The sequence below is a fragment of the Anomaloglossus baeobatrachus genome, chromosome 4 (assembly GCF_048569485.1).
Source record: "Anomaloglossus baeobatrachus isolate aAnoBae1 chromosome 4, aAnoBae1.hap1, whole genome shotgun sequence".
Classification (NCBI taxonomy): domain Eukaryota; kingdom Metazoa; phylum Chordata; class Amphibia; order Anura; family Aromobatidae; genus Anomaloglossus; species Anomaloglossus baeobatrachus.
Window position 1 is genome coordinate 212064575 of NC_134356.1, and position 26155 is coordinate 212090729.

General features: G+C 49.5%; 1 protein-coding gene across 1 annotated transcript in view; it reads left to right on the forward strand.

The window, feature by feature from the left end:
• The window catches only part of UIMC1 (ubiquitin interaction motif containing 1), a 165907-nt gene that overhangs the window by 88607 nt on the left and 51145 nt on the right, over nucleotides 1-26155 (forward strand). Inside the window, 1 exon segment of the mRNA XM_075344648.1 lies at nucleotides 13062-13150. Within this exon segment, the coding sequence (XP_075200763.1) occupies nucleotides 13062-13150 (89 nt within the window).

Here is a 26155-nt window from a genome sequence, read left to right on the forward strand (position 1 = left end):
TACGTCTCTCAGAAGAAGAATGGCGAAAAAAAACCCGGAAAGCGAAAAATCGGCCGGTCGTGAAGGGGTTAATCATGATGCTGGGAAGGCGGCACTACAAAATTTATATACAATTACTGATTGACAACACAGGTGCTTAAATTACTTGAGCACCAGACATACATATTATAAGGGTATGTTCACACGTTGCTTTTTTTTCAGCGCGGAAAAAAACGCACCCTCTGGCAGAGGGGAGAATTATAAACAATGCTTTTTTGAGAAAAAGGCATCGAAAACGCATGCGTTTTTCATGCGTTTTTCATGCTTTTTTCATGCGTTTTTCATGCGTTTTTTAAGCGTTTTTTTAGGTGCGTTTTTTAAGACTTGTCAGTGTTAATAAAGTTGGTTGAACACAGACCTTTGGAAAAAAAAACCTGTGATGTCATTTCCTTCTCCACATTCTGTCTGGATAAATGGGAGGGCTTGGAATGGAAGGAGCACCATTTGAATTTTGGAAAAGTTGAAATAAACTTCGCGCACCATGTCACATTAGCAGAGCCCCTTGGGTACCTATACGTCAGAAAACCCCCACAAGTGACCCCATTTTGGAATCTGCACCCCTCAAGGATTTTATTCAGGAGTATATTAAGCATTTTGAATCCACAGCTACTTCACCCAAAATGTTGCTGTAGCAACAATATTCTCACTTTTAGGCCCGTTTCACACGTCAGTGAAAAACAGTGACGTTTTTCACTGGCGTGTAAAACATGCACATGTCCCTCCGTGTGCCGTGAATCACGGCACACATGGGTTGTCTAAGTGCAATCCGGGCTCCGTTCTCCGTGGCCCGTGATTGCACTTAGAGATTAACTCACCTGTGCCCGCTCCCGCTCTCCATGGTGCTGATCGCTCACGCGGTGCAGCATCCGGCTGGCGCTGACCCCCGCAGCAGCTGCTTCCGGGTCGGCTGTGTCGCACATCATGAATATGCGCGACAATAATGAGCCGGCTCAGAAGCAGCCGGCAGAACGGGCTGCAGAGGACATCGCTGGACGCCGGGTGAGTAAAAATGATTTTTATTTTACAAGCACTTTTTTTCTGGCACGTGTTTCACGGACCACACCACTGCGTGGTCCGTGGAACATCAGTGATGTCAGAAAAAAATGGACATGTCTCCGTGCGGCTATCACGCACACGCGGGTACGCCGCACGGAGACACGTGCAGTGAAAAATCACTGATGTGTGAGCAGACCCATTCATTATAATGGGTCTGCGTATGTCAGTGATTCTGGTACGTTTAAAAAAAAGCACAAACGTACCAGAATCACTGACGTGTGAAACAGGCCTAAGGCTATGTGGCCATGATCCAGCGACACGGCGTCCAGTACACAGTGTCAGCCTCCTGCAGAGATGTGAGTGTTGTCCACGGGAGAACGCAGCTGGCCATGCCCACGATTTGGGTTCAGGCTGCTGTGGAGCTCTATGCTACCTGCAGAGAACACTCTCGTCTCCGCAGCATAAATTGACATGCTGAGGCTCGGGAAGCTGCGCCACCGGTCGGTTTATGCTGCGGAGAAAAGAAGCACAGTGGGCATGAGATTTCTAAAAATCCTTCCACTGTGCTTCTACTGCACAACGCAGCGTCATGGACGCAGGGAAAACAATCTGCGCCCAAAACGCTGCAAACCCCGATTGTGGGCATCCAGCCTAAAAAGCGTCAATGGAGGTCAAATATATATACAACGTCCCACCCCCCCCTGCATATTCTAAGCTGGCACCTTTAGTACCTTTCATGTGGCACTAAAGGGTGCCTAGCCTAGTTTTTATCACAAAAACAAAAAAAAAAAATGGCGTGAGGTCCCCCTATTTTTGATAGCCAGTCAGGGTAAAGCAGACAGCTGTAGCCTGCAAACCACAGCTGGCAGCTTCATCTTGGCTGGTGATCAATTTGGAGGGCTCCCCAGGTTTTTTTTTTTTATTTATAAATAAAAATAATAAAAAAAAAATAACATGGGGTCCCCCCAAATTAGATCACCAGCCAAGGTGAAGCTGACAGCTGGGGTCTGGTATTCTCAGGGTGGGAAGAGCCATGGTTATTGGACTCTTCCCAGCCTAAAAATAGCAGGCCACAGCCGCCCCAGAAGTGGCGCATCCATTAGATGCGCCAATCCTGGCGCTTCGCCCCAACTCATCCCGCGCCCTGGTGCGTTGGCTAACGGGGTAATAAATGGGGTTGATACCAGATGTGTAATGTCACCTGGCATCAAGCCCAGCAATTAGTGATGTCACGGCGTCTATCAGACACCCGACATAACTAATTGACAGTAAACAAAAGCAAAAAAAGACAACAAAAAATTTTTTATTAGAAAAAACACTCCCCAATTCATTCCCTTGTTCTCCAATTTAATAAAAAAAATGGGTCCGCAGAAATCCATTTGGATGTCCCACGTCGGCTCTGGACCTTCTAGAATATGGGGGACACGTTCAGGGAACGTATCCCCCATTTTCTAGGAGGGCAGACCCTCCATTTGAGGAGAGTGGGTGCAAAAATCTGCACCCACTCTCCCCGGGTCACAGCTGCAGACTGCCGAGCAGCCAGCACAGCTCACACTGAACACTGTGCTGGCTGTCAGCTGCTCTGCACATGTGACCGGCCAGCGTCTGCTGTGAAGGAGGAGGGGGCCGCGGGGGATCAGCGCTGCGACCGGACAGGTATGTATGACACCGGGGGGAATTGGGGTGAACGGGCAGGGCCTGGGGGGCATTTTTCTGTCGCATGTGTTATTGCACATGCGACAGAAATCATAGGAGCAGGGCGGCCGGTGCGCTACTGTGCGCGCGGCCATGTTGGATTTTCGGGAGGGGGGTCGGGGGTCGGGGCGGGCACTTTGGCGACACCGGGGGCTTTGCCAGGAAGTGAGGTCAACAGGAAACCTCTTGACCTCACTTCCAGGTAAATGCCTGCGTTCTGGCGTGCCGACAAAGGCCGCGGACCGCAACAAAAAAGCAGGTCCATGCGCTGTAGCTGCGTTCTGACCCCACATCATTGATTTCAATGGGGGAGAGAACGCAGCCACAACGCACAAAAGAAGTGACATGCTGCTTTTCTTTCCGCACCGATTTTTGGCATCCAAAACGCTGCGGAAAGAAACGCAGCGTGTGCACTGATTTTTCAGCTTTCCCATACACTTTGCTGGGAAAGCTGAACGCATGCAATTTGCCACTGAAACGCTGCGGTTCAAAACGCAGCGTTTCCGCGGTAAAAAACGCAACGTGTGCACACAGCCTTAAGGTATTGCTTTCATAAAAATTATTTTTGTAATACAGATAAATAAATCAATTTCTCTAAATTAGGCTGCTTTCACACTACGTCTTTTTAACATGCGTCCTGAACGTTTTTTTTAACGCAGAAACGGATCCAGTGCAAATGCGTTTTCATTTCAATGCATTTGCAATGGACTCGCGTTAACATGCGTTCACCTGCGTTTGCGTGCGTTAGGCTGCTTTCACACTACGTCTTTTTAACATGCGTCCTGAACGTTTTTTTGCTGCAAAAGCGGATCCTGCTTTTACAGCAAAAAACGCATGCAAACGCATGTTTACTTTGCAGGATCCTGTCACTGGATGTTTAGGGGCGGGCATTGGAGTCATGTGATCGGGAGTGAGGGGAACTAAACGTGCCAGACTGGGAGCCGGCTTCTTACAACTGCGGAGGTTCGTAACCAAGGTAAACATTGGGTATACTTGCTTGGATACCCGATATTTACTTTGGTTACAAGCGTCTGCAGCTGCTAGGAGCCGGGCTCCCTGCACACGTTACCAACGTAAACATCGGGTAACTAAGATAAGTGGTTACCCGATATTTACGTTGGTTACGAGTGTCCGCAGCTCTCAGGTGGAGGAGAGGGAGGGGGAGAGACAGAGGGAGGGGGAGAGACAGAGAGAGAGGGAGGGGAGAGACAGGAGAGGGAGGGGGAGAGACAGAGAGGTAGGAGAGAGAGGGACTGATCACGCGAGACTGGTTCTGGGCATGCTCAGTAGAGCAAGCAGGATCCTGTCTATCAGCACGCCAGCGTTCACATGCGTTTGCGTGCTGTTTAGTCAGGATCCTGCGATTTGTAGTATTTGGACGCAGCTCAAAAACGCTACATGTAGCGTTTTTGAAAGATGTTAAAAAACTGCAAGTCGCTGGATCCTCACTATAACGCACGCAAACGCAGGTGAACGCATGTTAACGCGAGTCCATTGCAAATCTATTGAAATGAAAACGCATTTGCACTGGATCCGTTTTTGCGTTAAAAAACGTTCAGGACGCATGTTAAAAAGACGTAGTGTGAAAGCAGCCTTATAGTGAGGATCCAGCGACTTGCAGTTTTTTAACATCTTTCAAAAACGCTACTTGTAGCGTTTTTGAGCTGCGTCCAACTTCTGCAAATTGCTGGATCCTGACTAAACAGCACGCAAACGCATGTGAACGCTGGCGTGCTGATAGGCAGGATCCTGCTTGCTCTACTGAGCATGCCCAGAAGCCAGCCTCCGTGATCAGTCTATCTCTCTCCTCCCTCTGTCTCTCTCCTCCCTCTGTCTCTCTCCTCCCTCTGTCTCTCTCCTCCCTCTGTCTCTCTCCTCCCTCTGTCTCTCTCCTCCCTCTGTCTCTCTCCTCCCTCTGTCTCTCTCCTCCCTCTGTCTCTCTCCTCCCTCTGTCTCTCTCCTCCCTCTGTCTCTCTCCTCCCTCTCTCTCTGTCTCTCCCCCTCCCTCTCCCCCACCTGAGAGCTGCGGACACTCGTAACCAAGGTAAACATCGGGTAACCACTTCTCTTAGTTACCCGATGTTTACGTTGGTAACGTGTGCAGGGAGCCCGGCTCCTAGCAGCTGCAGACGCTTGTAACCAAAGTAAATATCGGGTATCCAAGCAAGTATACCCGATGTTTACCTTGGTTACGAGCCTTGCAGCTGTCAGATGCCGGCTCCCAATCTGGCACGTTTAGTTCCCCTCACTCCCGATCACATGACTACAATGCCCGCCCCTAAACATCCAGTGACAGGATCCTGCAAAGTAACACATGCGTTTGCATGCGTTTTTTGCTGTAAAAGCAGGATCCGCTTTTGCAGCAAAAAAACGTTCAGGACGCATGTTAAAAAGACGTAGTGTGAAAGCAGCCTTACTGGACCGGGTTTAAATGTTTATTCAATAATATTGGTTATATAAATGAATAAATATAATATATATATTGTTTAATATTTTTTCATGTCTTCATTTCTATTTTTCGTTTCTATTTGTATTATATTTTATAAAATTGGTACCAAAAGTAAATATTCTCAAATTAGATATCATTTTATATACATATACAATTGATTAATTTTATTTTTCTGAGAATATTTCTAAATACAGATAAACCCAATTCATCCACTTTTGTACAAAATTCCCTGTTATTACCAATATTTTCAAATACTGACTTTGTGCAATGTATGATTGAATTATTCTGACTTCAGCACTAACTGCACCTGTGATGGGTATCAATCTGGCACGCCGCTGAGTACAGGTTTAATAGGGTGAGTCAACGTTGAGCGGAGGCGCCCAAAACATTATGGTGTATTAACCTCTGCGGTTAGGTAGGAATGAGACTAGGGAATTTTAGACCAGCCCTATAAGCTAATTCTTCAATCTGAGAGATTAGTAATTCTGTATACACCAGGCTATCCCGCACTACATAGATAACCCTATCTATGTGTACCCACCCCTGCACGACATTTGCTGTGTGTTTACTGGCCGTTGTAGCGGTGTTATATGGCCTTGACAATTTTTTAACTAGAACTAATAAATATCTCTTCTTTTTCGCTCTATTGGGAGACCCAGACAATTGGGTGTATAGGATATGCCTCCGGAGGCCGCACAAAGTACTACACTTAAAAGTGTTAGGCCCCTCCCCTTCTGCCTATACACCCCCCGTGTTCCCACGGGCTCCTCAGTTTTTCTGCTTTGTGCGAAGGAGGTCAGACACACACAGCACAGCTCCACAGATTAGTCAGCAGCAGCTGCTGACTATGTCGGATGGAAGAAAAGTGGGCCCATATAGGGCCCCCAGCATGCTCCCTTCTCACCCCACTCTTGTCGGCGGTGTTGTTAAGGTTGAGGTATCCATTGCGGGTACGGAGGCTGGAGCCCACATGCTGTTTTCCTTCCCCATCCCCCTCTGGGCTCTGGGTGAAGTGGGATCTTACCGGTCTCCAGGCACTGAGACCGTGCTCCATCCACAACTCCTGTGGAGCCTGATGGATAGGAGCCGAGTATCGTTCAGGGACATGGCCCTGCATCTTGGAGGTACTCTGTATCCCTGTGGGGACCGCGCACGGCATCACCTCAGCTTTGCTGGGTGTGCTAGTGCACCGGGGACCGCGGCGCTGACCGGGTCTATATGTGCCATTACACACTCAGCGTCGCTGAGTGTGTTTATATGTAAGGGCTACCGCACTAACCGCCGCTGCCATGGGACACTGCGGCGCGGCTGGGACTTGTAGTTCGCCGGGGACTTTCACGCCGGCCGCGCTTTTACGGCGGCCGCGTTTATTACTAGAGTCCCCGGCTTCCTTGCGGCCTAGTTTACTTTTCTCCCGCCCTCAGCCCTGACAGGCAGGGGGAAGGGCGGGACGCTGCACGGAGCGAGCAGCTCTGAGGGCTGGAGTATGATTTACATACTCCACCCCCCTCACTGTGCACGGTGTGAGCACCAGTTCGCGCTCTTTCTCGGCCACGCCCACAGCTCCCTCATCTCGTCAGGACGCCGCAGCCATTCCTGTCAGCTCCATCGACGCTGCAGAAGAGGGACAAGTCCTGGGAGACCCAGACACGGTCTCTGGTGGCCTCACAACCGCTTTAGGCGGCTGGTAAGCAGCACCTGTTGGTGCTAGCCCCATGGTGCTGTAGTGTGTTGGTACATTATTTGTGTATCATATATACTTTACACTGTATGAGCACAGTGCATTCTGGCTATATACCCTTTTGTGTAACTCAAGGAAAACTATAGCATGGCGCCCACAAAAGGCAGGGGTGCCAAAACACAGGCTTATTATGCTGCCTGCGCCGCTTGTAAGACCCCACTACCGGCAGGTTCCACTGACCCTCATTGTGTGCAGTGTTCGACCCCTGTGCCACTTCTTCAGCCGGAGCCTATGCTAAGAGGGGCCCAGGGGGAGACACCTGTTGACACTGTCCAGGTGACGGGGACTGAGTTTGCTAAACTCTCTGAGACTATGGCTAAGATACTAGAAGCCTTGCAGTCCAGGCCGGTATCTCAGCAACGGGACCCTGTTGAATCGTTGTTCCCGGGCCCCCCTCAGTTGGACCAACAATGTCCTCCCGGGGTATCTCCTACATCCCAGTCTGAGGGTTCTGACTTAGACCCCAGCCCCAGATTGACTAAGCGGGCTCGCTTAGAATTTCCCTTGACATCATATTGTTTAGGGTCTCAGCGGGGGGAATCTTTGGTTGATGATGCGGAGACAGCTGATCAGGATTCTGATCCTGAGAGCGCTCTCAATCTTAATACTCCAGACGGGGACGCCATAGTGAACGATCTTATTGCGTCCATCCATCAGTTGCTGGATATTTCTCCCTCAGCCCCTCCGGCGGAGGAGTCAGCTTCTCAGCAGGAGAAATTTCGTTTCAGGTTTCCCAAGCGGACACAGAGTATGTTTCTAGACCACTCTGATTTCAGAGAGGCAATCCAGAATCACCATGCTTGTCCAGATAAGCGTTTTTCTAAGCGCCTTAAGGATACACGTTATCCTTTCCCCCCGGACGTGGTTAAAGGTTGGACTCAATGTCCCAAAGTGGATCCTCCAATCTCCAGACTGGCGGCTAGATCCATACTTGCAGTGGAAGATGGGGCCTCGCTCAAAGATGCCACTGACAGGCAGATGGAGCTCTGGTTGAAATCCATCTATGAAGCTATCGGAGCTTCTTTTGCCCCAGCATTCGCAGCTGTATGGGCGCTGCAAGCTATCTCAGCAGGTCAAGCGCAAATTGAAGCAGCCACTTGCACGGCCGCGCCACAAGTGGCATCCATTACCACCCAGACCTCGGCATTTGCGTCTTACGCTATTAATGCTGTCCTGGACTCTGTGAGCCGTACGGCGGTGGCGACCGCCAATTCGGTGGTACTCCGCAGGGCCTTGTGGCTACGGGAATGGAAGGCAGATTCTGCTTCCAAAAAGCGCTTAACCAGTTTGCCAATTTCTGGCGACAGGCTGTTTGGCGAGCGTCTGGATGAAATCATCAAACAATCCAAGGGAAAGGATACATCCTTACCCCAGCCCAAACAGAACATTCCCCAACAGAGGAGAGGGCAGGCGAGGTTTCGGTCCTTTCGGGGCGCGGGCAGGTCCCAATTCTCCTCGTCCAAAAGGTCTCAGAAAGAACAAAGGAACTCTGATGCATGGCGGTCTAAGTCACGTCCTAAAAAGAACATTGGAGGCACCGCTAACAAGGCGGCTTCCTCATGACTTTCGACCTCCTCTAGTAGCATCCTCGGTCGGTGGCAGGCTCTCCCGCTTTTGCGACGCCTGGCTGCCACAAATAAAAGACCGCTGGGTGAGAGACATTCTATCTCACGGTTACAAGATAGAGTTCATCTCTCGTCCCCCGACTCGATTCTTCAGGTCTTCTCCGCCTCCCGAGAGAGCCGAGGCTCTTCTGCAGGCGCTGGGCACTCTGAAGGCAGAAGGAGTGGTGGTCCCTGTTCCTCTTCATCAACAGGGCCACGGTTTTTACTCCAACTTGTTTGTGGTCCCAAAGAAGGACGGGTCTTTCCGTCCTGTCCTAGACCTGAAACTTCTCAACAAACACGTAAAGACCAGGCGGTTCCGGATGGAATCCCTTCGCTCCGTCATCGCCTCAATGTCCCAAGGAGATTTCCTTGCATCGATCGATATCAAAGATGCTTATCTCCACGTTCCGATTGCCCCAGAGCACCAGCGCTTCTTGCGCTTCGCCATAGGAAACGAACACCTGCAGTTCGTGGCACTGCCATTCGGCCTGGCAACAGCCCCACGGGTTTTCACCAAGGTTATGGCTACTGTAGTAGCGGTCCTCCATTCTCAGGGTCACTCGGTGATCCCGTACTTGGACGATCTGTTGATCAAGGCACCCTCTCAAGAGGCATGCCAACACAGCCTCGACGCTACCCTGGAGACTCTCCAGAGTTTCGGGTGGATCATCAATTTTCCAAAGTCAAATCTGACACCGGCCCAATCGCTCACATACCTTGGCATGGAGTTTCATACCCTCTCAGGGATAGTGAAGCTTCCGCTGATCAAGCAGCGGTCACTACAGACAGGGGTACAATCTCTCCTTCAAGGCCAGTCACACCCCTTGAGGCGCCTCATGCACTTCCTGGGGAAGATGGTGGCAGCAATGGAAGCAGTCCCTTTCGCGCAGTTTCACCTGCGTCCTCTTCAATGGGACATCCTACGCAAATGGGACAGGAAGCCGACGTCCCTCGACAGGACCGTCTCCCTCTCTCAGGCGACCAAAGCTTCCCTTCGGTGGTGGCTTCTTCCCACTTCATTATCGAAGGGGAAATCCTTCCTACCCCCATCCTGGGAGGTGGTCACGACGGACGCGAGTCTGTCAGGGTGGGGAGCGGTTTTTCTCCACCACAGGGCTCAGGGTACGTGGACCCAGCAAGAGTCCTCGCTTCAGATCAATGTTCTGGAAATTCGGGCAGTGTATCTTGCCCTGAAAGCGTTCCAGCAGTGGCTGGAAGGCAAGCAGATCCGAATTCAGTCGGACAATTCCACAGCGGTGGCATACATCAACCACCAAGGCGGCACACGCAGTCGACAAGCCTTCCAGGAAGTCCGGCGGATTTTGATGTGGGTGGAAGCCACGGCCTCCACCATATCCGCAGTTCACATCCCAGGCGGGGAAAACTGGGAAGCAGATTATCTCAGTCGCCAGGGCATGGACGCAGGGGAATGGTCCCTTCACCCGGACGTGTTTCAGGAGATCTGTTGCCGCTGGGGGGTGCCGGACGTCGACCTCATGGCGTCCCGGCACAACAACAAGGTACCAACGTTCATGGCACGGTCTCAAGATCCCAGAGCTCTGGCGGCAGACGCCTTAGTTCAGGATTGGTCGCAGTTTCAGCTCCCTTATGTGATTCCTCCGCTGGCACTGTTGCCCAGAGTGTTACGCAAGATCAGGGCCGACTGCCGCCGCGCCATCCTCGTCGCTCCAGACTGGCCGAGGAGGTCGTGGTACCCGGATCTGTGGCATCTCACGGTCGGCCAACCGTGGGCACTACCAGACCGACCAGACTTGCTGTCTCAAGGGCCGTTTTTCCATCTGAATTCTGCGGCCCTCAACCTGACTGTGTGGCCATTGAGTCCTGGATCCTAGCGTCTTCAGGGTTATCTCAAAAAGTCATTGCCACTATGAGACAGGCTAGGAAACCAACGTCCGCCAAGATTTATCACAAGACGTGGAAAATTTTCCTGTCGTGGTGCTCTGCTCAGGGTTTTTCTCCCTGGCCATTTGCATTACCTACTTTTCTGTCCTTCCTTCAATCTGGACTGGAAAAGGGTTTGTCGCTCGGTTCCCTTAAGGGACAAGTTTCAGCGCTCTCTGTGTTTTTCCAGAAGCGCCTAGCTAGACTTCCACAGGTACGCACGTTCCTGCAGGGAGTTTGTCACATCGTTCCACCTTACAAGCGGCCGTTAGAACCCTGGGATCTAAACAGGGTGCTGATGGTTCTTCAGAAACCACCATTCGAGCCAATGAGAGATATCTCTCTCTCACGACTTTCGCAGAAAGTGGTTTTTCTAGTAGCAGTCACTTCTCTTCGGAGAGTGTCTGAGCTAGCAGCGTTGTCGTGCAAAGCCCCTTTTCTGGTTTTTCACCAGGACAAGGTGGTTCTACGTCCGGTTCCGGAATTTCTCCCTAAGGTGGTATCCCCCTTTCATCTCAATCAGGATATTTCCTTACCCTCTTTTTATCCTCATCCAGTTCACCAATGTGAAAAGGATTTGCACTTGTTAGATCTGGTGAGAGCACTCAGACTCTACATTTCTCGTACGGCGCCCCTGCGCCGCTCGGATGCACTCTTTGTCCTTGTCGCTGGCCAGCGTAAAGGGTCACAGGCTTCCAAATCAACCCTGGCTCGGTGGATCAAGGAGCCAATTATCGAAGCTTACCGTTCGGCTGGGCTTCCGGTTCCCTCAGGGCTGAAGGCCCATTCTACCAGAGCCGTGGGCGCGTCCTGGGCTTTGAGGCACCAGGCTACGGCTCAGCAGGTGTGTCAGGCGGCTACCTGGTCGAGCCTGCACACTTTCACGAAGCACTATCAGGTGCATACCTATGCTGCGGCGGATGCCAGCCTAGGTAGACGAGTCCTTCAGGCGGCGGTTGCCCACCTGTAGGAAAGGGCCGTTTTACGGCTCTCTTACGAGGTATTATTTTACCCACCCAGGGACTGCTTTTGGACGTCCCAATTGTCTGGGTCTCCCAATAGAGCGAAAAAGAAGAAGGGAATTTTGTTTACTTACCGTAAATTCCTTTTCTTCTAGCTCTAATTGGGAGACCCAGCACCCGCCCCTGTTTTTTTGTGTACACATGTTGTTCATGTTGAATGGTTTCAGTTCTCCGAGTTTTCCTTCGGATTGAAGTTACTTTAAACCAGTTTATAATTATTTTTCCTCCTTCTTGCTTTTGCACCAAAACTGAGGAGCCCGTGGGAACACGGGGGGTGTATAGGCAGAAGGGGAGGGGCCTAACACTTTTAAGTGTAGTACTTTGTGCGGCCTCCGGAGGCATAGCCTATACACCCAATTGTCTGGGTCTCCCAATTAGAGCTAGAAGAAAAGGAATTTACGGTAAGTAAACAAAATTCCCTTCTTTTTAGAGGTTAGCTCTTTTGCTAAATTTCTGATGGTCTTTAATCCACACATAAGTACCATATTTTTCAGCTTATGAGATGCACGGCAAATTTAGGGGAAAAAAAGGTAAAAAAAAAAAAAAAAAAGCCGTCTTAAAATTCGGTGGTGTCTTAATGGGAGCAGGTGAGAGTGGTGGTGGAGCAGAGTCACAGGAGGCAGGGGCAGTGGCGGAGTAGGGCGATGCTGCGAGTGGAGTAGCGGGTGTCCCAGATGCTTGCTGTGGGCGCAGTGAGGCAGGCAACTTCCAGAAACTAGGCTTCAAAGAAATGGCACCCAGAGTTGGCACATGCGCAGATGCTCATTTTGTACGCGCCACCTCCGGACACCATTTTCCTTAAGTCCGCTGCTTGGAGATCAATGGGCCGGAGATGAGATCCTGAGCCGAAAGCTCTATCTGTGCACGCGCCGACTCCGGGTGCCATTTGAAGTCCGCACCACCGACAGTTTGAGGAAGACGTTCGCAGCCCCAGCACAGCGCCCGCAGCATTGCTTCTGTAACCCTTATCCACCACTCCAAGTAAGCAACATTCGTATTATAAGACTCACCCCTCATTTTCCCCCCAAATTTTTAGGAAGCAAAGTGCATCTTATAATCCGAAAAATATGGTATATCAATACAGTTTTGTAAAAGCCAAATAACAGTAAGTGTCAAAAACAAAGCATATTTACGGTATATAATACATGACACTTTGAAAAAGAGACAAGAAATGCAGCATCAAACACACCATAAAAAAGCAAGTAACTTAATTTACATAATGGGTGCAGACATTTTACAAAAACTCCATCAAAAGGAAAAAAAATGAAAATGCAGAAGAAAAGAAGAATGAAAGTGGGAATATGCTAAAGCATTCCTTAGTCCATGATAAATAACAGGAGGTAATAATACAACAAACATATCTAGACCTTTATTTCTACCATAATTGATAAAAACAAAACCACTGACAACATTAGTGGCGGCGTTACACTTGAAACATGACCCAGGGCGCCAACCGGAAGCTCTACTTTCATTATGAAATAAGATTGTGAGTCTACACTTGTCTCATTTTAATCCCTATTTTGTGATATGATCTCTTTATGATTTTTTTTAGTGTTTGCTATATTTTAGATGATTCTATTGAAAAGCTGCAATTTATTTGCCTCTTGCAGTGCTGTTTCACCAACTGCTGTGAGAAATGACAGACACCTTATGGAGCATACAGAAATTACTCTGGAAGAAGACATTACAATCTGCCCAGGTACGGGGAAATAACAAATAATTATTTTCTGTTCTCTAGATGTTTCTGCTTTGCAGATCACTGAAACAATGTGGATCTGCTTTAATAAATTTGTTACCATGTAATGTCTGATTTTATTAGTACACTTAACTGTGGCGGCAAAGAAAATATTAACGCTTGTACAGCAAAGAAACTTTACATGTAAATTCTGCCTCATGATGTCACTTCTTAAAAGTATACACAATGGGAGGATAATCAAAAACTGGCTAATAGCAAAACTGGCTTAGTTGCTCATAGCAACCAATTAAAGCTCAGCTTTCACTTCGCACACTGCTCTGGTAAAATGAAAGCTGCATTCTGATTGGTTGCTATGGTAAACTAAGCCAGTTTTGTTACTAGAATGTTTGATTATCTCCCCCAATATGGGAAACAGAAGATGAAAATGGAAGATCTATCCCGTGCTTTTACTCTGCTAGTAAAGGGGGTTGGGCTTGTTAAGGCAGGCAATTTATGAACTGAAGTGATCTACAGCGTCATTGCCTCCTGGGGTGTTATCGCAGAGGAAGTCAGGCTCTGGCGCCCCTAAGAAGACTTCATGAAGGACTCATAAGCTTATGAAGTGTGAAGTGACATTAAATCCTTCTATAACCACTATTGAACTCAAAAACAAGTACCTTGCACTCCTCCAGAATGTCACAACTAAGATAATTCATCACCACCTGCAGAAGGACCTGGGTTTACAAAGTCGCCATACCGCAAAGAAGCCCCTACTCATAGCAGCAATGAGAAGGAAAAGGCTTGCCTTCTGTAAGAAATATCAAACTTTGACATCTGAAAAGTAGAAGAAAGTGATGTTTAGTGATTAGAGCACTTTTAGGCTACCTGGGGGAGGCGCAAGGATTGTGTGTCATCCAAGTACCGCGTCACCGTATGACCGAAAGATATGGTTAAGGCGTCTTTCACCCGTCAGTGAAGAACAGACGTTTTTCACTGACATGTTAAAAACGCATATGTCCCCCTCCGTGTGCCGTGATTTCATGGCACACATGTTCTCCATGTGCTATATGTGATCAGTGATAGCACATGGAGATCAGGTATTCGAAACTCACCTGCCTTCGCTCCTGCTGTCCATGGTGCTGAATCTCTGGCTCTCCTGTTTCTGGCCGCTGCTGTCTCCCCTCTGCAGCTACTTCCGGGTCGGCTGTGCAGTGCATAACTGCATATTCATGACCATAATTAGCCAGACTGGAGCCAGAAGACAGCAGCAGCTGAAGACAGCATCGTTGGAGAGGGGTGAGTTTAAAAAGCTTTCTATTTTAAATGTTCATGTTTTTCTGGTACGTGTTACATGAAACACACCACTATGTGGACAGTGTGACATCAGTGATGCCGTAGAAAAGCGAACATTTCTCCATGCGGAAATCACGGACACACATGTGCACTGCACAGAGACACGGTCAGTGAAAAATCACTGCTGTGTGTGCAGACCCATTGATTTTAATAGGTCTGTGTATGTCCGTGATTCTGGTACGTATAAAAACTGCAACATATGTACCAGAATCACTGACATGTGAAGGAGGCCTACGACTACCTACCCACCCTGACAGTGTGATTGTGGGGGCTGCATTCAGTGGAAGCATGGCCAGGGCAGGTTTGTACTTCCTTCCCAAGAATTTAAGTATGAAATCAAGCAGTTATATTAATGTTTTGGAAGAACATTTGCTTAATTTTTGGGTTATTCATCAGTGTGATTACTTTATGCATGATGGAGCCCCTGCCCACAAGCCAAGTACGTGACAAAGTTTGTCAATGACCATAACATTAGCATATTAGAGTGGCCTGCTTATTCCCCTGACCTTAACCCCATAGAAAATGCATAGAATTTGATGAAAAACAAGGTTCAAGAGACACAATGTCAAATATTCAATGATCTAAAGGAGGCACTGAAAACACAATGTGTAACCATTGTCACCATGTACTTCACCAGCCTGGCTGAATCCATGCCTAAACGACTGCAGATGGTGATATGTAAAAGTGACATGACAAAACATTAATTGTAATGCAGTATCCACAATACAGCAGCTGAATTTTACGATTTTGTAGTTTTGTTGTACTTATAAAGATTTTTTTTTGCACTGCACTGTACTATAAAATATGTCAGAATATATTGCCGATATATAATTGATGATTATATGTGGGTTTACACCACACACCCTGCCAAGGAAAAAACAAAACAAAAATCACGAAATCTCCAAGCCTTAACATTACCACTAGCCTATTCTTTTAAGATGTTGTCCACTACCCTGACCCGGTTACAGTGGCAGTTAAGGGGCCTTTTTAGGCTATGTTCACACAGCGTTTTTGGTGTGTTTTTTAGCATGTTTTTTTGCAAATCTATGCTAATAAAACTCTGACAAAACAGTCCCTGCAAAGTCTATGAGATTCCATAAATCTCATGCACACCTACACAAATTACCAGTGTTTTTTTCCTGACTGTTTTGCCAAAGACCTTGTTTTTTTGTTCAGGTTTTGAAAGAAATGAGCATGTCAACTCCTTCAACGGTTTTGCCTACATTTCCCAGCATTTGTCACCCATTCAAAGCAATGAGAAGAAACCGCAGCAAAAACGCCACAAAAACCTGTAAGAAAAACCGCACCAAAACCACAGCTAACCCCCAAGAAACGTCTGCCTCAATATCAGGTTTTGGTCAGAAAAAAAACACACCAAAAACGCCCTGTGTGAACATAGCCTTTCTCACTGCCGTTTTAAAACGACCGTAAGGAATGAGTAAATAGTTCCCCTCCTTGAGCTGCAAGTGACAGCTGTATATGACAGGTGACACCTGCAGGCGTTGGCCCAGGCCTGTCTGGAAACCAATCGGGCCGATTAACCACTTATATACCACTGTCAGTTGCAACACTGGCATCTTAGTGGTTTAAAGACCGCCTTTGACTGGATCAGCCAACCGTGATTGTATTTGCTATGGTACCCTGGGGTAATCTGAAGACCCCAGGGTCCAGTGGCTTGTTATATCGTGCTATGAGCAGGGTCTAACAAGCAGTCAGGGAGTCACTGACAGATCTCCGGCATTGCAGGACAGGAATCCTGTAGTACATGAGAACAGTGATCAAAGTAGAAGTATTCATGTCCCACTGTGAAAAAGTAAAACAAAAGTGAAAAAGTGTAAAAAAAAAAGTCACTCAACTGAGGGAAAACCCGTTTTGCTACTAAAAACGAAGTGTTTGCCTTAAAGCAAAATTAGACACAAGTACGCACGACCCAATCTATAAAACAGTCTCGTTAGGCCGCGCTAACATCAGCGTTATTTTGCCGCAGGGCTGGATCCGGTACAAATGCGTCTCAGCTTCATTCATTTCCTATGGAATCGCGGCAACATTCGGTCACATGCGGTGCATGTGACCGCACCCTGACGCGACTCCATTGGAGGAGAATTGAGCTGAAACGCATTTGTACCGGATCCGGCCCTGATGTGAGCGCAGATTTTTCATCATTCTGACACAAAATAAACGTAATAACATTTTTTTAAAAATTTATATGCAAAAAAAAAAATTAACTAAGTTGTGGATGAAAACACCGAATCGTCCCACAAAAAACAAGCCCTAATGGCTCATTTGGAATTTTTTTTTTTACAGTTACAGCTCTCAGAATAAGGCGATGCAAAGCCAAATACATTTTTGTAAAATATTGCTTTTAGTGTGTAAAAGTAGCCTAAAAAAAATACAAATCTATCGCTATAATTGTATTGACCGCCAAAGTAAATCAGTCTCAATTTTACTGCACTGTACCACACAATAAAAGAATATAAAAACAATATACAGCTCTGTTCGCCAAAAAATAAAAAAAAGTTAGTTCTCAGAATATGGAGACGGAAAACAGTATTTACTATTAAAAAGCATTTTTACCATGTGATACCAGATTTATATAGTTTATATTTTTCTGTTATCGCTGTAGGTGCACCGAAACAAAGAATAAAGCTGCCTTCTCACCAGTACTGCACTGTGAATCGCGTGTTAAAAAAGCAAAACTATTCTTATAGTGTACTGCTGTCTATTTGGTCATGTAAATCCCAAAACCTACGATTCACAGAGAGTCCCCGACAGAACCACCACACTCTATAATGAGGCAAATGGCGTCACCTTGGACTCATCTGGGTTCTTTTGCGGTGGTGTTCCCTCATTTTAGGCGTTTTTTTTTTTTTTTTAGCATACAAGTGTGGTCGACCACGCCTAAAAAGATGGAGACTAATAGATCAGACACCAAATGAAGTCTAAAGGGCCATTTACACGCTGCAACATCGCTAACGATATATCGTCGGGGTCACGGTGTTTGTGACGCACATCCGGTGTCGTTAGCGACATTGCAGCGTGTGACAGGCAAGAGTGACCTTAAACGATCGCAAAAGAGACAAAAGTCGTTGGTAAATGAGATGTCGTTCACTTACCAAAAATCGTTGTCTGGTAAGTAGCGATGTTATTCCTCGTTCCTGCGGCATCACACATCGCTATGTGTGACACCGCAGGAGCGACGAACATCTCCTTACCTCCATCCACCGGTAATGAGGAAGGAAGGAGGTGGGCGGCATGTTCAGGCCGCTCATCTCCGTCCCTCCTCTGCTATTGGCCAGCTGCCGTGTGACGTTGCTGTGATGCCGCACGACCCGCCCCCTTAGAAAGGAGGCGGATCGCCGGCCAGAGCGACGATGCAGGGCAGGTAAGTACGTGTGACGGGTGTTAGCGATGTTGTGCGCCACGGGCAGCGATTTGCCCGTGACGCACAACCGACGGGGGTGGGTACGCTGGCTAGCGATATCGGTACCGATAGCGCAGCGTGTAAAGTAGCCTTAAGTGTCTCCTTCTGCCTCATTTATGAGTGGCTCCATAGGTGGTTTCATCTGAATCTTGAAACCTTGACTTACGTGCTTTGTGTAGAACACAAGAAAGTGATTTAGGCTGAAAGCGATCAAAAAATGTTGTATACCCAAAAATGTTACCAATCCTAACTTATCCCGAACTAAAGAAGCCCCCACTCATCTCTCACTGGAAATATAGGGGCTCCCACAATACTGGTAGAACAAAAACTCTGGAAAGGCAACGACTCACAGCTTCTCGAAATCCAGCGAAAGCTGCTTTCTCAAATCCAAATGCCCTAGTCCTTTTGAGCCCTGCTGTGCCTAAACCGAAGTAAGCAGCCCAATGTGTGGCATTATTTTAATGGAGATAGCCCAATTAACAATTTACAGGGTGCCTGTCGATAGAAGCACAATATGATGATATGGATGCGCCACTTTTAGGGCGGCTGCGGGCTGCTATTGTTAGACTGGAAACGACCAAATAACCATATCACTTCTCTAATAACCCTAATAATATCAGCCCCCTGCTGTACTTCATTATTATTATTGTTATTTTTTTTTTTTTTAATAAATCAAATAATGGGAATCCCTCTATTTTTCATAACCAGCCAAGGTACAGCAGACAGCTGAGTATTGCAGCTGCTGCTGTTCCTGTGCTGCATATGAAAAATAGGGGGACCCCATGCCATTTTTTACCCCAAAAATAATTAAACAGCTGGCCAAGCTAGCTATTGCCCTATTTATCGAGCTCTTCTGTTATTTATTTCTATCTCTTAGATATGTTCTTTCTTTCTATCTATTTTATATGCTTTTTCTATTTAGCTGTCTATTCTTTCTACATATTCTATGTATCTATTCTAAATAACTATTAATTATCCTATCCAATCATATTTTGTTTCTCTTTTAAAAAAAAACGCACTGACAAAAATATGTCAAAATGTCATGTTTTTTGGACCACAAGCTGCATTTCTGAGACCACAGTATAAAAACATGCACTCAGAAAAAGATGCAGCGTGCACATAAAGCCTAATTGTAATTGTAGCACCTGGGGGCAGGGGGGATTCAGGCATGGGGTGTCTCGTACCTGCGTTACTCGATGATCTGGGATGTTGTCGTGGCCTGCCCGGCTTTGTGCCCCGAGGTCTACACCAATAAAGAGGGAAGATGATGGGGTAGTAGTAGGATGAATGTCATGACGCCACATGTGGTATAGGGCCAGGGATTAGCTGCCGCTGCTGTCGCTGTCCTCCGGGGCGGATGGTAGTAGCAGCCAGAGATGGTATCGCTCCCCACAGGTGGAGCAAGCCCCGGGTAGGATAATGAGGGGAGTAGTGATGGTGTTTGGCACCGAGGCGCGGGGCAGTGGTGCCGGTAATAAAAGTCCGAGTCAGTGGCTGCGGTTCCAGGTGTCTTTACTCACACTTTGTGCCGCTCGCCCGGGTAGTACTGGTCACTCGCCTTGATGTGCCCCATCGACCTCAGATAAGTTAGAAGCAGTCACTGGTGTTTGAAAGAAGAAGAAAGTCCTTTTTCAGAGTTGCCCTTCCAGCTGTGAGGCACCTGGGCCGAGCACTCCGCTCCAAGCCTCAGGCCCCATGAAGAGAAGAAAGAGGTGATAGTGTCGTATCCCAGATCTGGTGTCCCGGGTAGACTGACTAGTGATTGAGTGTGCTGCTACTTCTACCCCAAGTGGAACCCGCCCCACAGGTGGCTGGCTTCAGTGACTGGGGAAGTCCCATGACTCATGATGGTCACCTCCCTGCCTACCCTAAGCCATTTTTCCCTGGGAGAAGGCTCCTAAGCTTTATGGAATGTGCGAATGTGGAACATCGGTGTCACAAACCACCGGGGGGGTCACTCAGAAATCCCCCGCGCTGGCTACCAGTACGTCACAATCGGGGGGTAACAAGTGGGGGTCACCCCTCCTTTATACCTCCCGACCGACAGACAGAGCACGTGACGCGCTCTCTAGCGCCCCTCTTATAGTCAGGCCAATTATGGAATTGCCCGACAATAAGCAAGGAGGCCGCTATACTACTTATGCCGATTATTGAAGGGTCCCCGGTGAGAGTAAGGTATATATTCCCCCGACCTCCGCGGGCGGAATATATAAAATCTCCCCGAATCTCACTGGCCTCCCCACAATAATCCTTGGCACCATTCGCTGCCACCAACCGATTTACGGTAACTATTAGCCGAACACACAGACGTGGGATTCAAGATCGAGATAACAGAACAGCCCAAGATTAATTATATAATTTAATCAGCCTAAAGCACACTAGAACTACAATATATACAATAGGGAATCTACAGAATATACATATGTCAGAGTACAGTTACAATCAAAGCATGGGTTACAAACAGGCATACACAGTTCCAGCAGTTACCTTGTTGCGTCTGGCCACAGGGGGGCGCTGTAGACCAGGTTTCCAGGAACTCCCTCACAGGTCTTTCCCAACCAGGCCCCCGAGCAGAAGAACACTGGAAAATGGCCGAAGTAGGGTTATCAACCTGGGCAGATCCAGGTCCCCTCCTACCTTAGTGACCTCACAGGGAAGCACTGCCACCCCCCCTGCATGGATCAGAATTATCCAGCAAAGGGGATATTGGCCATAACTTTGCCTGGGAGCGTCGTAGGCAGACGCCAATGCTCTCATTGTGACAGTTATGAATTTAGCTACAGAACGAGGGGACTCATGACCTGTCTGCCAGTTTCCCATTGGCTGATATCACGCCTGGGGCATTTCCCAATGTCCTGCTCCCATAAAAAGGGGGTGCCGGCATCGTCCACATGCGGAGACACCATTTTTATGGTTGCCATATTTATCGGAAATATGGCTTGCGAGATATGAACCATTTTTTACTGGAGTCGTTCTGTCTGGCTATTTCCATAGCCTTGCTAACTAGCTAGCAGCCCCCACTACAGGGTCACGGCAGGGAGTCATCCTGTGTCCATTGTCCCTAAGCCACCTAATTTCCATATCACAGGACATGGCCATGGGATTTGTTGCTAAACCAGTTGTGTGAAGGAAAGGGGGGGTGACACCAGGAGAGGGCTTCCTGACATACTTGAATATCATGATTTATCGTCATATCTCCGGATTTACCTCACACCTCCCCCCTTTTGAGGGCGCTAGGGGGCAGCACACTCCGGTGTTCCCCCGTGCGCCCGTCCGCGACCTCTCCTTGTCGGGACAGCCCGTCTGCGTTACCGTGGTCACGGCCCCTTTTGTGGCGAATGGTGAAGTTGTATTGCTGGAGCGCAAGGCTCCATCGCAACAATCGCCCATTCGTCCCAGAGACGGTGTGCAACCAGCTGAGGGGATTGTGGTCCGTCTCCACGATGAAGTGGCGCCCGTATAGATAGGGTTGCAGACGCTGCAGGGCCCACACTATGGCCAGGCACTCTTTCTCCATTGTGGAATAGGCCACTTCCCTCGGTAACAGCTTCCGGCTCAGGTACAAGACTGGGTGCTCTTGGCTCGCAGAGTCCACCTGGCTGAGCACCGCACCGAGGCCGAAGTCACTGGCGTCGGTCTGTACTACAAACGGCCGCGTGAAGTCGGCTGCCTGTAGCACGGGCGGGCTGGACAGGGCGTCCTTTAGGGCCCGGAAGGCTGTCTCGCAGTCCATTGTCCAATCGACTGCAGAGGGCAGCTTCTTCTTGGTGAGGTCCGTCAAGGGCTTTGCCAGGCTACTATAGCATGGAACAAACCTCCTATAGTACCCAGCGGTCCCCAAGAAGGACATCACCTGCTTCTTGGTCCTGGGGGTGGGCCAGGATGCGATGGCTTCCACTTTCTCAGGCTCGGGCTTCAGTGTTCTCCCACCTACCCGGTGACCGAGGTACTGGACCTCGCTCATGGCCAGCTGACACTTTCCCGGCTTGATGGTCAAACCTGCCCGGTGGATCCGCCTGAGCACCTGTGCTAGATGCTCTAGGTGGTCCTCCCAGGTGGGACTGAAGACGGCAATGTCATCCAGGTACGCGGCCGCGTACCCTTCAAGTCCCTTGAGCAGGGTGTTGACCATCCGCTGGAAAGTGGCAGGGGCATTCCTCATCCCGAATGGCATCACCGTGGACTCGTACAGTCCAAATGGGGTAATAAAGGCAGAGCGTTCCCTGGCCTTGCGAGTCAGGGGGATCTGCCAATATCCCCGGCTCAGGTCCATGATGGTCAGGTACTGAGCCCCGGCCAACTGATCGAGCAGGTCATCGATGCGTGGCATTGGGTACGCATCGGCGACCGTGACCGCATTGAGCCCCCTGTAGTCCACGCAGAACCGAGTGGTTCGGTCCTTCTTAGGGACGAGGACTACAGGCGAGGCCCAAGCGCTGTTGGATGCCTGGATCACCCCCAGCTTCAGCATCTCGTCAATCTCCTGGCGCATGTGTTGCTGCACCTCCAGGGAGACCCGATATGCTGAACGCCGGATCGGGGGATGATCCCCAGTGTCCACGGGCACCCACTGAGAGGAGATAGCGACAAGCTTAGGTAGCTGACCGAGCCCAGCAAGATATGTAGCCAGGTGTCACACCTTTCTCTGACCCCCTCCCCTGTCACAGCTGCAGCTGAGTGTGTGTCTATGGTGTCTATGCAAGCAGAAATATCAGAGTTCACTCCCTCCTCCCTTACATCATTCATAGATAACACATTAACATTGTTAGGAGTCATGTCAGTACGGGCTGAAGGTTCAGCCCTTGGGGGGGGCCCAAACTGGGAGGTTATCTGCCCCAAATCTGTCCCAAGTAGCACGTTTGCAGGGATCCGATCAGTTACCCCCACCTCCCTCACCCCCCGCCCTGCGCCCCAGTCCACATAAATGTCAGCAACAAGCAGCGCCGGGTCAGTGCCTCCAATCCCGGAGACAGCGAGGGTTTTTCCAGGGATCAAGTCTTGGGGGGACACCATCTCAGGCCGCACCAGAGTCACCTCCGAGGCGCTGTCTCGCAGTCCTATGGTCACAGACCGGCCGACGGTGACAGGTTGGAAGCTGTCCAGGGACCTACCACCACCCCCACCCACACAATACACCTTGGGCGGCCCTTGGGACGGGGACGGAGCCGGGGCCTTGGGACGCTGAGGGCACATGGCCTTGAAGTGTCCAGGTAGGTTGCACTGGTGGCACCGTCTTGGTTCCGCCACGGGCCTGGAGAGGGGAGTTGAGGGGGACACCCCCTGCAGTCTAGGGGCAGGTGGGGCAGTCGCAGAATTCATCTTACCCCCTCTCCAGGTGCTGCTGGTGGCCGCTCTCCTGGCCTCAGGGGCCCGGTTGTTGGTGTAGTCATCGGCAAGGGCAGCTGTAGCCGTGGACCCCTTTGGCTTCTGGTCTCGGATGAACTGGCGGAGATCCTCAGGGCAGTTCCACAAGAGTTGCTCCGTGATGAACAAGTCCAGGATCTCCGGTCCGGTGGAAAGCTGCAGGCCTTGGGTCCAGTGGTCGGCAGCTCGGGCAAGTGCCCGCCGGTGGTCAGCCCAGGAGTCCTTTGGTCCCTTCTGTAGGCTCCGGAACTTCTTGCGGTAGGACTCTGGAGTGAGGTTGTACTGTTGGATCAGGGCCCGCTTGATGGTGTCGTAGCCCTGATCTGCCTCAGCAGGCAAGTCCCCAAGGACATCCAGGGCCTTACCCCTTAAACGGGGGGTCAGGTATTTGGCCCACTGGTCCTTGTCCAGATGGTGCTGCAAGCAAGTCCGTTCAAAAGCAGTCAAGAAAGAGTCCAAGTCTCCATCCTTCTCCAGCACTGGGAAGTCCTCAACACGGACCTTTGGAAGTTTGGTGTCTCGAAGGTCACATGTGGCTGATGAGGGCCGGAGCTGAGCTAGCTGCAGCTGGTAGTCACGGTCTGCCTGTCGCTCTCGCTCTTCACGCGCTGACTGCCGCTCTCGCTCCGCAGCCTCACGCTCTGCGTGCCGCTCTGCCCTGCGCTCTGCCAGGAGTTCCTTGTAGCCCTTCTGGTCTCCAGCCTGGAGAAGGGCCATAGCCATTTGAAGAAGGCTATCCGAGCCTCCCAGGCTCGGTGGAATGGCACGTGGTGATCTGCGGCACGCTGCAGAGCTAGGCGATTCACTGTCCCTTTCAGAGCGGAGGGCTGGCATCTGGCTCGTTGAGGAACCTTGGGTGAGCTCCTCCTCATCTTGTCCAGCAGTGCCAGGTTGCGCAATGTCCTCGGCAGAACGGTTTTCTGGCGTCGAGCTCCTGGAGGACTCGTGGGCAACCTCCTCATTGCTGTCCACAGCACCGTCCTCCCTCTCTTCGGCTCCTGCCTTAGCATTGGCCAGTTGCATAGCTCTGCTCCTGGTGCCATCAGCCATTCTTGCAGACTTTTGGTCACTGACACAGAACTGACACCTGATGCCTCCACACACCTTACAGTATCTGCACTCTGACACTCTAGTGTTGAGCTAGTCTGAAGACCCCAGCAGCCACAGCTGCTGCAGGCAGTCTTTAGTGTCTGGGAGTATGGGTCTCACACTCACACACACTATTATCTCGATCCCACCGCTATGCCACCAATATGTCACAAACCACCGGGGGGGTCACTCAGAAATCCCCCGCGCTGGCTACCAGTACGTCACAATCGGGGGGTAACAAGTGGGGGTCACCCCTCCTTTATACCTCCCGACCGACAGACAGAGCACGTGACGCGCTCTCTAGCGCCCCTCTTATAGTCAGGCCAATTATGGAATTGCCCGACAATAAGCAAGGAGGCCGCTATACTACTTATGCCGATTATTGAAGGGTCCCCGGTGAGAGTAAGGTATATATTCCCCCGACCTCCGCGGGCGGAATATATAAAATCTCCCCGAATCTCACTGGCCTCCCCACAATAATCCTTGGCACCATTCGCTGCCACCAACCGATTTACGGTAACTATTAGCCGAACACACAGACGTGGGATTCAAGATCGAGATAACAGAACAGCCCAAGATTAATTATATAATTTAATCAGCCTAAAGCACACTAGAACTACAATATATACAATAGGGAATCTACAGAATATACATATGTCAGAGTACAGTTACAATCAAAGCATGGGTTACAAACAGGCATACACAGTTCCAGCAGTTACCTTGTTGCGTCTGGCCACAGGGGGGCGCTGTAGACCAGGTTTCCAGGAACTCCCTCACAGGTCTTTCCCAACCAGGCCCCCGAGCAGAAGAACACTGGAAAATGGCCGAAGTAGGGTTATCAACCTGGGCAGATCCAGGTCCCCTCCTACCTTAGTGACCTCACAGGGAAGCACTGCCACTCCCCCTGCATGGATCAGAATTATCCAGCAAAGGGGATATTGGCCATAACTTTGCCTGGGAGCGTCGTAGGCAGACGCCAATGCTCTCATTGTGACAGTTATGAATTTAGCTACAGAACGAGGGGACTCATGACCTGTCTGCCAGTTCCCCATTGGCTGATATCACGCCTGGGGCATTTCCCAAGGTCCTGCTCCCATAAAAAGGGGGTGCCGGCATCGTCCACATGCGGAGACACCATTTTTATGGTTGCCATATTTATCGGAAATATGGCTTGCGAGATATGAACCATTTTTTACTGGAGTCGTTCTGTCTGGCTATTTCCATAGCCTTGCTAACTAGCTAGCAGCCCCCACTACAGGGTCACGGCAGAGAGTCATCCTGTGTCCATTGTCCCTAAGCCACCTAATTTCCATATCACAGGACATGGCCATGGGATTTGTTGCTAAACCAGTTGTGTGAAGGAAAGGGGGGGTGACACCAGGAGAGGGCTTCCTGACATACTTGAATATCATGATTTATCGTCATATCTCCGGATTTACCTCACAATCGGTGATTAACTACCTTTTTACCCGAGGTGAATAGCGCACCTAAAATAAGGTGCAATACTCTGTGGCGACTGAAGCCTCAGGGCTTTGTAGCTCCACCTTTTGCTGCGATTACAGCTGCAAGTCACTTGGGGTATATGTCTATCAGTTTTGCACATCGAGAGACTGCAATTCTTGACCATTCTTCCTTTGCAAATAGCTCGAGCTGAGTGAGGTTGGATGGAGAGCGTTTGTGAACAGCAGTTTTCAGCTCTTTCCACAGATTCTCGATTGGATTCAGGTCTGGACTTTGACATGGCCATTCTAACACCTGGATACGTTTATTTGTGAACCATTCCATTGTAGATTTTTCTTTAT